This window comes from Colias croceus, chromosome 27, assembly GCF_905220415.1.
Source record: "Colias croceus chromosome 27, ilColCroc2.1".
Taxonomy (NCBI): Eukaryota; Metazoa; Arthropoda; class Insecta; order Lepidoptera; family Pieridae; genus Colias; species Colias croceus.
In genome coordinates this window covers 1,954,604-1,968,226 of record NC_059563.1, presented here as the reverse complement: position 1 = coordinate 1,968,226, position 13,623 = coordinate 1,954,604, and the positions used below count along the sequence as shown (strand labels likewise).

The 13,623-nt window shown below is 33.2% G+C and overlaps 2 protein-coding genes across 5 annotated transcripts in view; one reads left to right on the top strand and one right to left on the bottom strand.

The window, feature by feature from the left end:
• LOC123703891 (serine/threonine-protein kinase Genghis Khan) overlaps positions 1 to 5,323 on the bottom strand; it is a 66,710-nt gene extending 61,387 nt beyond the window's left edge. For all 4 annotated transcript variants that reach the window (XM_045652078.1, XM_045652079.1, XM_045652081.1 and 1 more), the window contains exons 1-2: positions 5,219 to 5,323; positions 4,284 to 4,480 (exon numbers count right to left, since the gene is read on the bottom strand). In XM_045652078.1, coding sequence (XP_045508034.1) covers positions 4,284 to 4,344 — 61 coding nt within the window. In that variant the 5' untranslated portion in view covers positions 4,345 to 4,480; positions 5,219 to 5,323. The remainder of the gene's footprint in view (positions 1 to 4,283; positions 4,481 to 5,218) is intronic.
• A 1,040-nt stretch (positions 5,324 to 6,363) lies between these two features.
• LOC123703892 (protein lines) lies at positions 6,364 to 11,678 on the top strand. The gene is made up of 2 exons (XM_045652082.1): positions 6,364 to 6,566; positions 6,796 to 11,678. Exon 2 carries the CDS (start codon positions 6,889 to 6,891, stop codon positions 9,310 to 9,312), a length of 2,424 nt encoding a protein of 807 aa, XP_045508038.1. The 5' UTR covers positions 6,364 to 6,566; positions 6,796 to 6,888; the 3' UTR covers positions 9,313 to 11,678.
• Positions 11,679 to 13,623: the final 1,945 nt, after the last annotated feature.

Here is a 13,623-nt window from a genome sequence, read left to right as displayed (position 1 = left end):
GACACCTACTGGCTAAGTCAAACTACTCCAACTTCTAACAGCTTCTCAGAATTGGATAAGGACATCCAAGAACCAACAAATAGTAAAGATATTGAAAAACCTGTCAAACCACCTCCGATATTTGTGGACAGAGTTAGCAATATAAAACCACTGCTTAAAATGTTAGATGACGTAGCAGAAAACAATTACGAGGTGAAAATCCTCCGGAATGAACAAGTCAGAATACAACCCAAAACTGCTGAATTATATACCAAAATAGTTAAGGAACTAAATGGAAAAAACACAGAATTTTACACATATAAACCTAAACAAGACAGATGTTTTAAAGTAGTGATTAAAAAACTTCACCCATCCACTGACCTGGAGGAAATAAAAGCTGAACTGGAAGCATATGGGCACAGAGTACAAAATATCTGGAATGTCAAACAAAGAATTACCAAAAAGGCCTTGCCAATATTTTTCATAGAAATAGAAGCCAACAGCAATAATAAAAACATTTATGACCTAAAGAGCCTACTACATTGCCGGATCAAAATAGAACCACCTAGACCGAAGCGAGACATACCACAGTGCGCAAACTGCCAGCAATATGGTCACACTAGGAAATATTGCTTCAGAAAACCAAAATGTATTAAATGTGCTGGTGATCATGCATCAAGTAACTGTGAACGCAAAGGAAGGTCGGACTCAGTTAAATGTATACTTTGTGAAGGAAACCATCCTGCAAACTACAAAGGATGCTCTGTTTACAAAGAACTTCAAAAAATAAGATACCCCCCGGAACCAATTAAACAAAGACACGTAGATAAGCGTAAAAGTAATCTGAACAAAGAAACGACAAACCATATTAAAGAATTTTCTGACAAGCTTACATATAGCCAAGCACTAACATCCAAAAATGAGGGTTCTCATTCACAACAAAATAATGAAAAGCAAATGACATCAGAGAAAACCACAGACATGAAGGAAATGATGAATACTATGACACAGCTCATGCAGCAATTGACTTCTATGACACACCTTCTAATGGAAATTATGACAAAATTATCACATTCAATGCCCTAAAAATTGCGATATGGAACGCTAATGGGCTCCCACACCACATCCTCGAAGTTGAGATGTTTCTAAAAACAAACAAAATTGATATCTTCCTATTATCTGAGACACACTTCACTAATAAAAACTACATTAATATACCAAACTATATTTACTACCAAACAATGCACCCAGATGGCACAGCTCATGGTGGTTCCGCAATCCTAATAAAAAATAACATCAGACACTACGAGACACATAAATATAGCACTCCTGAAATACAAGGGACAAGTGTAGTTGTTGAAGACTGGCGTGGTAATCTCACTGTCACTGCACTGTACTCTCCACCAAAACATAATTTAAAAAAAGAAGATTATATCCGCTTCTTCAGATCATTAGGACCCAGATTCATTGCAGGTGGGGACTACAACTCCAAGAATACTCTCTGGGGATCACGCTTAACCACTCCGAAAGGAAGACAGCTCCAGGCAGCCTTAAATGACCTTCAATTAGAAACGGTGTCTACCGGTGAACCAACTTACTGGCCAACAGACCCAAGAAAAATTCCAGATCTGGTAGACTTCTGTGTTATAAAGGGCATCCCATTAAATAACTGTAAATGCAAATCCTCTCTAGATCTGTCATCAGACCACAGTGTAGTACTAGTAGAAATATCTGAAAAAATTATTAGAACTGAACCTGTGACACGTCTGCATGGTAAAAATACTGATTGGGATATGTTTCGCAGAAGTGTAGAGTCCTGCATAAACCTCAAGCTATCGCTGAAAACTCAAGAAGACATAGAACAAGGTGTAGAACATTTTAATTACTGTGTTCAGAATGCAGCCTGGAGCAGCACTCCTGCTTCCAAAAGGTGTGACAAAGTGGACTGTCCAATGCCCATTCGCGAGCTGTTAGCGGAGAAGCGAAGAGCGCGTAAACTGTGGCAGCAAACCAGATACCCAAATGACAAAACACGTCTTAATAACATATCAGCCAAGCTCAAAAAATTTCTTCAAACTGCACGAGACAACGATATCGAAAGCCGCTTGCGTAATCTGGACGCCAAGGCTTCAAGTGACTATTCGCTCTGGAAAACCGTAAAGAAGCTAAAAAGACCCATCAGTCACAAGCACCCTATTCGGAAAAAAGACGGCACATGGGCAAAGAGTGATCCAGAGAAGGGAGAAACCTTTGCGTCTCATCTAAAGGAAGTCTTTGTTCCAAATCCTTGCCAAAAAATTATGTCAACCGATATGAAGAATCGCCTTAAAAGCATTGATGATCCCTACCAGCTTGATCTCCCATTAAAGAAAATAAAAAAAGGTGAACTTATAGCGGTTATAAAAACTCTGAAACAGAATAAAGCTCCTGGATATGACCTTATAACTGTAAAAATGCTGAAAGAACTACCAGACTCAGCTTTAATATTTTTGACTCAGTTGTTCAACTGTATAATATCGAGAGGCATTTTCCCACGGCAATGGAAAGTGGCACAGGTCATAATGATCCTGAAACCTGGTAAGGCCCCAGAAGAAGTGTCTTCTTACAGGCCGATAAGCTTGCTTCCTATTCTTTCCAAAGTAATCGAGATTCTTTACTTGAAAAGGTTGAACTTCGTAATAGAAGAAAACAAAATCATACCGGACCACCAATTCGGATTCAGACAAAAACATGGAACCACAGAACAAATCCACCGACTGGTAGAAAAAATTCACAAAGCTTACGAGGCCAAAAAATACTGCAGTGCAGTGTTTCTTGATATATCACAGGCTTTTGATAGAGTTTGGCATCAGGGCCTGCTATATAAAATAAAAACTAAATTACCAACTAATCACTTCATATTTCTCAAGTCCTATCTAGAGGACAGACACTTCCAAGTAAGGCAAGGAGAATACGTAACGACCCTTCACAAAGCTCATGCCGGAGTTCCCCAAGGAAGTGTACTCGGTCCTACACTGTACCTGCTATTTACAGCTGACTTGCCCATGACAGATGGCGTGGTAATTGGAACTTTTGCTGACGACACTGCAGCCCTAGCAATCCACGAAAATCCAGTACAAGCTAGTGCAAACCTCCAAGTCTGTCTTGATAAAATTACTGAATGGTTATCAACCTGGCGAATTAAAGCCAATGAAAAGAAGTCTGTACAGGTAACATTTGCGACTCGTTACGGCTCGTGCTCTCAAGTGTCTCTCAATGGAGTACCTATTCCTCAGGCTGATGGTGCGAAATACCTTGGCGTCTATCTGGATCGCAGACTCACATGGAGAACACATATTTTTACTAAACGTAAAGCCCTTGGCATTCAACTGAGAAAAATGTACTGGCTCCTCAACAAAAAATCCAAACTCTCGTTGGAAAATAAATTACTTTTGTACAAAAGCATCATTAAACCAATCTGGACCTATGGAATCCAGTTATGGGGAACTGCTTCCAACTCCAATATCGAAATCCTGCAAAGATTTCAATCGAAAATGCTTAGACTAGTCACAAACGCTCCTTGGTATGTTACAAACCAACAGTTACACCACGATCTTAAAATTCGAACAGTTAAAGACGAAATCAAGCACTCTATGAGCTCCTACAGAAAAAGACTTGATGAACATCCGAATTCTTTGGCCATGGATTTAATGAAAAACGACACAAAATTCCAAAGACTAAAAAGAAAAGCTCCCATAGATTTATAAAAAAAAAAAAAAAAAAAAAAAAAAAAAAAAAAAAAAAAAAAAAAAAAAAAAAACCATTGCGTAGTTTTAAAGATTTAAGCATACAAAGAGACATAGGGACAGAGAAAGCGACTTTGTTTTATACTATGTAGTGATGCTAATACAAAACACGGTTAAACAGTTTAAAGTGGACAATTCAATGCGATTTAATAACACAAAATAGTTTTAATTTAGAATTGTTAAATGAAACAAGTGATAACTGCGTTAAAAACAACAGACTTCAAACTTGCACTTGCAACATTTACAAATACAGACAAAAAAGCTCATAAAACAAAAACTACTGGGCCTATACAAATAAAATTTTTATGGGACCAATTCGACACCATCCCGCATCGAACAAAAAAAGAATCACGTAAATCGGTTCAGAAACCTCAGAGTAATCGGTGTACATACATAAAAAAAACCCAGCCGAATTGATAACCTCCTCTGTTGGTCTCCGATGTTGCTTATATCTCTCTGTAGACTAGGATTACATATCCTTATTTATCTACCTATTGAATAGTAGTATTGATACCATACCTGGTACATTATTAGTGGGAGCCAGCGCCCAGTCAGGGGAGGAGTCCTCTTCATCAGACATTTTTGTTAATTCACACCACACAACCACTAGTTATCACTTTTTATTCATGTCCATAACACTTCCTCTTAAATCCTAAGAGATTCACATTAACTAAGCATGTCTGGCCTTATCTGTGGTATGCTCCATTTTTGTTTATCTGTAATTAAAAATAATTATTGAAGAAAGTTATTGTGTGTTATTTTTAATATCTATTCATTTTAAAGTACGAAGAACTATCAATATTTAGTATTAAAAATAAGTATAAATACATTTTAACATCATATTTGTATTTAGTTTCAAGACTGTGTGGGTGTTGTCATATTTAGGGCACTCAAAAAGGCGATAGAGCGTTATTGCTTGTTGATAAAGACAAAATTAGTAATGATTTATTTATATACAGCGTTTAAATGCCACCACAGCACAAGGAAGGAAATATAATCCGCTGCTCTATTGATTTAACTTAACAGGAAACTTCAGTAAATTTTCACCATTGTCTAACGATTCGTAGTCGACAAATGCTTTCTATCCGTTTATTACAAGGTTGCGGGCGTCAAACGATACTAGAGCGCTTTCGCAATTCACAGATTTGAACTTTATTTAGACGGCATTGCATTTTAATCACAAAAAAAAACTAAAGTTGCAAGCCGATGACATATTTATTCTGTTCCGATTCGTTACTATAAATAAACAAAAATTGTATACTTGCATTTAACGAGTGGTTTGTATCGACCTCTTTTTACTCTTTATTCTATAAAAATTCTTATTGTTCAATCTCGTATACAATAGCAAAGATCTTAACCTAAATTTATTCTATCGATTGTTATGCAAAAACACACAGATGACTCATCATAATCACAACAACTGCACAATTGTATTTTCACTTATCAATATTCACCTGATTTAGAATGGTAATATCATGAATTATCGCTATCGATATATTTAAAAATCACAGAAAATATTTAGAGTCCTTCCAAGCAGACGACATTTTTCTCGGGGAGTAGGGGATTGGGGAAGTGGGGAGCCGAGGTGAGAGACACACACAATGTTTCCATATATCGTTATAAGTTTCCCCTATTATTATATTAAGCAATAAATCTTTTAAATACGTTAAAGTAATGAATAATACTATTCAAAGACTTCGAAATTAAAGCTTTCAGTAGTGATAGCGATTTATTTTCAATAGCAACGTTCATTATTCTATAATTACAAAATTGTAAACTTTAATATACAAACTTGTATAAAAAAATGAAGACGACAAAGTGTTTGATAAAGCTTTATGAAAAAAATATAAACTGTCCGCTAAATATTTGGATATTTAGTTTATTTAAATACTAATAAATTATAATTTAAATCGTTTTCGTAAAAAGTAGAAATATTGGCAACACTTAAGACTGACAGCTTATTGTTGCCATTCTTCCGTATTTCCAATATTTTCGGCAATTCTTCATATTATGCTCAGATAACAACTTGTTCCTAAAGCAGTAATTACACAAAAATTAATTCAATATAAATAGTAAGTACCTATGAGAAGTATTGCTTTATAATTATGACTTTTTCTTTATCAAATATCTTATAAAACCTAATTGATTTTTATTTCATAATTGATATTGAGAGGTAATATTTAAAATAAGCTATTATTTGTTTCATTTAAATATAAATCTACAATAACAATACACTAAGAATCTATTGAATATAAGATTTTAAATGAAAAAGAATTATAAATGGAAATAATCAATACATTTGCCACTGGATGTTTATTTTTTCAATGCCAGCCGTTGCTAGTTGCTACTGCACAAGGAATCTGTGATTGCTAAATTCAGAAGTCGTCAAACTGGCAACGTCCATACCGGATATGGTACAGGAAATACGTAAAATTTTAGACTTATCTTTTAAAAACCTTTAAAGTATTTTAGTTGTAAACCAATATTTTTATGAAAATTTATTCATTTAAAAATAAATAATAATTTATCATGATGATATATTATGAAATTGTGTGTATATTCGCATAAATGTATATAAATTCCTTCAATAAAAGTTGTTGCATTGACAGAGCGTCATCGTACGTAATGGAGTCGATGTTCACTTTGACCAAGTTATGATCATGAAAATTGAAGTTTTTTCAATGAAATATTACGTAAAAGTGTTGTGCTATTAAGTATTTCGTTGCAAGAAGTTATTGAAAGTAACTTATGGATCTTATAATTGGAAAAAAGTGTATATACAACCTCATTTTATGTACAATGGTATGTGTGCCATCAAAATATTTTGGAAAGTTCATTGTAATTACTTTTATATTACAGGTTATAGATTTCTATGGTTTAAAATAACAGTGTAAAGCATGTATAAGTTACAAAGCAACGTTTTTCGTTCCGTAATTACCCTTGAATTAGTGAAATATTACATGGCTTTGTAGTTCGCGTAACTGGGTAGCAGTTGGAAAGGTCATGCATTATATTGCGTTTTTGTTTTCAGAATGAGAACTACGATTACGCTGCCAAGGCACAAATTAAAGCACGCTGATTGTGCGCTGGGATACATTTGGAAGTGTAGTTGCGACGCATTTTCATGGTTTTACGAGGGCACGTCGTTGCAAAGACTGATGCAGGAATGGCTTCGGATCAGCCAGTGAAGAAGAAACAGAGGATAGATGGTCCTGATATAGATGAAGGAAGTGATAAATCGGGAGAGGATATTCTCACGGATATATACGATTCTGAAACGCCAGCTGAACATTCAGGCGATTTCATTACGAGAAATGGAGAATCGCCTGATAGTGGTACAGTGAGCGAAGATGCGGTCGACTGTTCGTCAATCTTACGGCTTCCAAGTGACACTAATGTGGAAATAATACCCTCGTCCAGCAATACACCTCACTGGACTGTTGCTGATGATAAACTACTTACTGAACTACGGACTCTTCAAAACTCTTTAGTTGGCCAGTGCTTGTGTGGTTTAGACGAAAATGTTATCCTTCAACTATTTGATAGACGATTGCATATTGCAACCTGGCCGTTGACATGCTCTCTCACGTACCTATCAACTATGCAATTGTTATTTGACATTTATTTGAAACAAAACAATTCTGGCACAATATGTTCACGGCTGATGCACGCTTGCGATATATTCGTTAGAAACAGGCATGACTGGATTACAGAAGTGGTTGAATTGTCAGAACACAAAAGCAAATTCATTACATTTGTAGCGAGTAGAGTCTTAGCAAGCTTTCTGATAGTATCAAAGGATACAGTGGACGAGAATTGGCTACAACAGATTGCAGAAAATATTTATTTATTTGATAGAATAAACAGGATCACAGTACAAAAGATTAACTTCAGTTTAGATATAATTAAGAGGATAGTTGAATGGAAGGATGTAGTACAGCATCCATTGGAGGACAGTAATTACATAAATACAGCAGCAAATGTTCAAGTACAGGAAGACAATCCCTTCCGGAGTAGTTCCAGCTATGGAAGCATGCCTTCAAACTCAAGAAATGATAACTTACATAGTGCCTTTTCTAATTTACAAACCCATAGTTCACCTTCGACATCAAGTAGAGATAGCTCCACTGAAAACAAGCCAGTGACGTTTAAACTTCACGAGCCAGTGTTAAAATTACCTTCTGAACAGCCTATGGGCAGGATAGAGAGAAGCGAGTCCCCTGAACCTCAGCCTTCAAGAATAGAGAGGGTCAATGAACATGGTTGTGTTACTGTTATCTTAACCGATTCAGAATCATTTGATACATCTCATATTAAATGCTTAACAATAAAAACTCTGGAGCACCACTGGCCAGTGCTTGTTAAGAATATGAAACTACTGCTACTTAGGTACCTGAATTTAAGTAATGCTGAAAATTGCGTGCTTACTTTTTTCTCCCTGTGGGAGAACATTATAAGTGTTAAGGCTAATCTCTCAGTGATAGATACGAAGCCATTCTATGCAGACTTACAGAGCTTCATTGATTTACTAAGAAATACACTACTACCACCCTTAATATATAGTCATCTGTTAAGTTTATTCAATGAGGTTTTATGCTATGGCTCCACATTAGCCTTACAGGATATCTTGCCAGAAGAAATATGTACGTTAGCACACTCTATTGTAAGGTATGTTAAAGATTTTCGCCTACTGAGTGATGTAAGAGTACAAAGCAGTAGGAGTGGATTTGGCTTTTTAGGACATGAATGTACAGTATTGAGAGATTACTCGTTAGGCACTGAGGTAGCTCCCATATCAACATCAATACAGTTAGTTGATCAGAGCTATGGAGATGATGAGAATGATGACAACAATCAATTGCATGAAGTTGACAAGACTATGTTACAGCGAATGTCATTATTAGTACTGAAATCAGTTGCTGTAACAGTGAAAGAAATGCGATGTGACTCATCCGATAGCTCTATAGATTCGTCTGACTATAATGCTATACAAGACATGCAGATAGTCGAAAGGTCGATACGAGATGTGTTAAAAAAGCTGGACTCGTTCATACGTAATCGACTAGAATTCCACCCAGAAACACCATTCACGAAAATGTTGATACACTTATTCAGTGAGCAAGACGATTACTTGATTGAATCTATGGTTTGCACGTTGGATATAACGGTTGGTATAGTTTACAGGAATTCAGTGTACCCTGATTTAATACCGATGTTAAATCCTATAATGTCATTTATGGAATTCCTCAAAGTCGTGTCGCACGACAGCGATGTACTCCTAGATTACTTGGTGAGTAACGAAACATGCTTTCTATTGTATTTGTTGAGATTTTTAAAATATGTACGGAGGAATTGGCCGAAATTTCTCGAGACGTGTCAGCAAATGGATGATACTCGAGGCTTGGACGAAACAATGAGGGTTCTTATTAGGTTACGTTTACAGATCAGTAGGCTTGTCTCAAAGTCCCTGTTCCCTTACAATATAAGCCCTGTTTTGAGGTTGTTGGAGGTCTGCGAAAGCCTGTATGAAGGCAATGAATTCAGTTAAATGTGTCTTAACGGTTTTAGGAATTTTAACGGAGCAATCTCTCATACAGACTTTAATGCTGGACATTTTAAAAATGACGAGTGGAAATTTTCTAAATTTTCTATCTGTTCTCATTTCAAGTACATAGTTGACTTACGAAATATTATATTTCGTGATTTTATTTTCTAAATGGTCAAAATTCATCATATAATTTGCTCTAATTAAAATTCCTGAAACTTAATTTCTATAAACAATCCCACAAAGACTGCAAATTATATTAACATTCCAAATTTTTAATTGGCATAATTTAGTTAATTAGTAATTAGATTAATTAATTTATACTTACTATAGATGTATATGTGTAACAATTATTGTTGTATAATGTCTTCCAAATACAGATGGTAATAATACATGGTATATTATAAAAACTTCTTCTAAAAACTGTGTAATTCATGCCTTAACCCATTGAGCCCCAAGCGGTTGATCCCAGAGTCTGTGGTTCCGGGGCCTGAGTTAATACATTTTAACTTAACACACAAAATAAAAGCTAAAACTTCGTTAACTTTAAAATGATAATAATCATCAACAAAAATCCAACTGGAAATCTCTGGAAATATTGATTCCAGAGAAAAAAATATCAGCTATGTATTTAATTTTATTTATGTACCATGTAATTATTACCAACGAAAAGTGCCTTATCAATAAAAACAAAGGTGCTCAATAATAACTAGCATTTCCCACACAAAAGTAATGCTTCCTTTAAGAAGCCTAGTTTTAATTTATTTTAAATGTGTATATTGTTTAGTTGTAATGCATATAAATGCGGGTTTTTTTATCTAAATTATATTCTAATGCCACTTTGTAAATATGCCATCAATTACCATAAGTAAATGTAATCAGTATTAAAACAATTTTAACTTATGAACATACCTTTGTATTAATAATAATGGAATGCCACAAGGGATTTTATTGCAAATGTTTTTGTTATGTTTATAAATTATTTATTATTACGAAGATAAAATTTCCGCAAAAGAAAATTTCTCTTTGTGGGATGATAGGTTTCTTTTAAACAAATAAGGAATCATTTTAGAATTTTTATAAAGAAATAATTTGTATTTTTAGTTTCGTCAAAAATGTCATTTATTATCTATGGAATATTCTAATTGCATGCGTATTTCAGTGCATGTACCTATTAAGTTTTTATGTTATGAAATATAAAAACTTACTATTGTGTTAATAAATTAACATACAGAAAGTTTAAAAATTGTTATCTTTAAGTTAAATATTACAAGAAAATTTGCATTATCTTCCTTTGTGGTATGAATGAACTCATAAAATGTTTATGAAATAAATTTTGTATAATTATGTACCACAAAATAAAAGTAACACAGACCCATTGAGGTATTATTACTACGTATAGAGAGGACACCACGAACAAAATTTGTGCAACAAGCGCGGCGGCCGGCGCGTGGCGTGAGTCATAAACTTTGTAGATATTCTGCCTCTTATTACTTATAAATTAAAAACAATCAATGTAACAAATAAATATTGTTTATCTTATTAAAAAAATATGAATAAACTTATCAATTAAAACCAATCAATGTAACAAAAAAAAAAATTGGGTTGAGACGATTGACTCTAACTCGTGTTACAAATATTGTAGTAGCGATGTCCTCTCCAGTACGTAGTACATAGTAACTCAATGCACAGACCGAGCATTTCTTGAGTTCTCTGTATCATAATATATTTTTGTTAATTTAAATTTAAGTCTTTAGGTAACCTCAATACTAGCGAACTATTTATGTTTAAAATAAAAATAATGAAGTGAAAACAATGCAATCCGTAAAGGTAAACAATTTATTTGAATCTCAGCCATTTATTGTTATAAATTGTACTTTTATCAAGCAAAATATGCTAAATATTCTGAATTGTTGAAATTAGATGCTTAATTATTGAAAATATCCATAATATTATCTAATAGTCACTAAAAAAAGTTTCTTTCATATCAGACTAAATTTAATAGTGGCCAATCATTTACTCAATTAAAAAATAATAAACATCCACCATCATAGAAACATTTATAATTACATAATTCTTTAAACTCTTCAACAATTCAGATACTAATTATTATTAAAAATATTAAACCATGTGTAATTATTATTTGTTTATTATCTAAAATCCTACAAAATGTACTGGCTTTGTAATTCCAGCTTCAATTTAAAATTGTATTTGAAAATTCGGATCATTTAAAATTATATTTCGAAGGCACATTTACTGTTTTTGTAAGCCTAAACATTTATGTATTTAGGATAATTCTAAGTATATACTTGTTATTCGTAGATAATAATTTAACAGCAATAAAAGAAATATTTTTGTACATGATTAAATTTCTTTGTTTTATTCTCTACAACTACGGTTTTTTTTTTAATTTTAGTTCAAGGACGCAATCATGATTAAAAATTATTTTGAAAAGTAAACTAATGAATTTCACTATGTTACTGTAGGCAATGATATTATATATAGAAACAAGAGGTATAGGTAAACCAGAATCTGATGGCAATTAGGGAAATCAAAATTTAGAGTGTGCAACCCTGGGGAAAATGGACTGAACGATTTTGATACTGCTTAATTTTTATTTTGATCTCAATATCATTAGTCACATTACATAAGTGGACAATACTGTTCTTAATAATGATATATCCACTTAATATTATGTAGGTACATACTTACATGTATGATATACAATTATACATATTACTTTTATACAGGTAATACATATTATTATTTACACATACCTATATTTGTATATTCATTACCAGTATGCCATCTGAAAATATCGATATAATGATGAATGATGATAATGTAGATCAAAACTGCTTATAATTTTTTATAAAATAAAATAAAAATAAAATCAAACTATTTACTTATTTATTTATTCTTCACTGTATAGGAAATACAAAATGAAGACGACACAAAATAAAAGATACAATCGGCATACAGTGGGCGGCCTTATGGCCATAAGCCATTTCTTCCAGGCAACCGTCTATTTTTAACTATGTTTATTTTCGTAAGTATTATCAGATACTTACGAAACTTACATTATAAAATTGACTTGGACAGCTTGGACTTGACGAATAGCCGTATTGGAAACTCCTGTAATAAGTTTTCATAAAATTATATTCTAATCAACAAACAATATTATAATTACCTACATAAAATATTTTTTAATTTAAAGTATCAAAACGAGTAAGTCCAATTTACCAATAAAATCTTCAAAATTGAAAATTGTGATGTGTTTGACCCTTCTTCATCGAATGTTTTTCTATACACATTTTAAACAACACCTCTTGCTTGTGATCGCAGCGGCTTTTTCGACATTTTCGAAGATTTTTTAGAAAAAATCCTAAAAATTATTCATCAACTGGAAAAAAGACAAATAATTTGACAACCAATTTGATAGTTGTCAAATAAGTTGCCACATGAAAATCTTATATTTCTTAAATATAAATATGCCATCAGATTCTGGTAGACCTATAGATACGTTACCAACGCACCAAAACGTAAACCGTGAATTGGTCCTAATTGGGACCAGTGGAATCAGTCAGATTGTGACTTGTGACAGCGAACGCACATGCTGATATAAACGTTAAAATTATCAATAATGCCTTCTTGTGTGTTCAGAAAGTGCAAAAATTACGATAGTAAAATAAAGAAAGATAGAGGAATATCATATCACAGGTAAATGTATTAAAATATTATAATTTTAGAGCAAAAATAACAATTTGCAATTATTAATGAATGACACTTGCTTGACACTTGTATTGAAATAATGAAAGGGATAAAACATTGCTTCAATCACTAGTGTGACAAAGCTAGCGCACACTGTGTTCAAAGATTATCATGTAGATACGATTATTGAAAATAGAACGGCTATTTTATTAATTTCGATTTGGGTAAATACTTGATTATTTTTATATTTAAATCCACACAGTGCATGTAATTAACAAATATATCTATTTATTATATACAATGAAATCGTGATGGCAAAAATGTTTGTTTGCAAAAATGATGTTGAATATACGTATACATTAAAGAAAAGATTATCGCTACTGACGAAAAATGCTATTTGCTTTTCTGTAAATAGCTATTGAACATACATTTTATTTGTGTTTTAGATAAAAAAGGCTTATACTTCATCCTTTCTTTTATTTCATACTTTTTTTCATCTAGGCACCACTATTATTATATCCTACAAGTTGGAGTGATGACCTTGTACGGGTTCTGGGAACCGGGCCTTGAAACGAATAGCGTAAGATCGGTCCGTATGGAGTT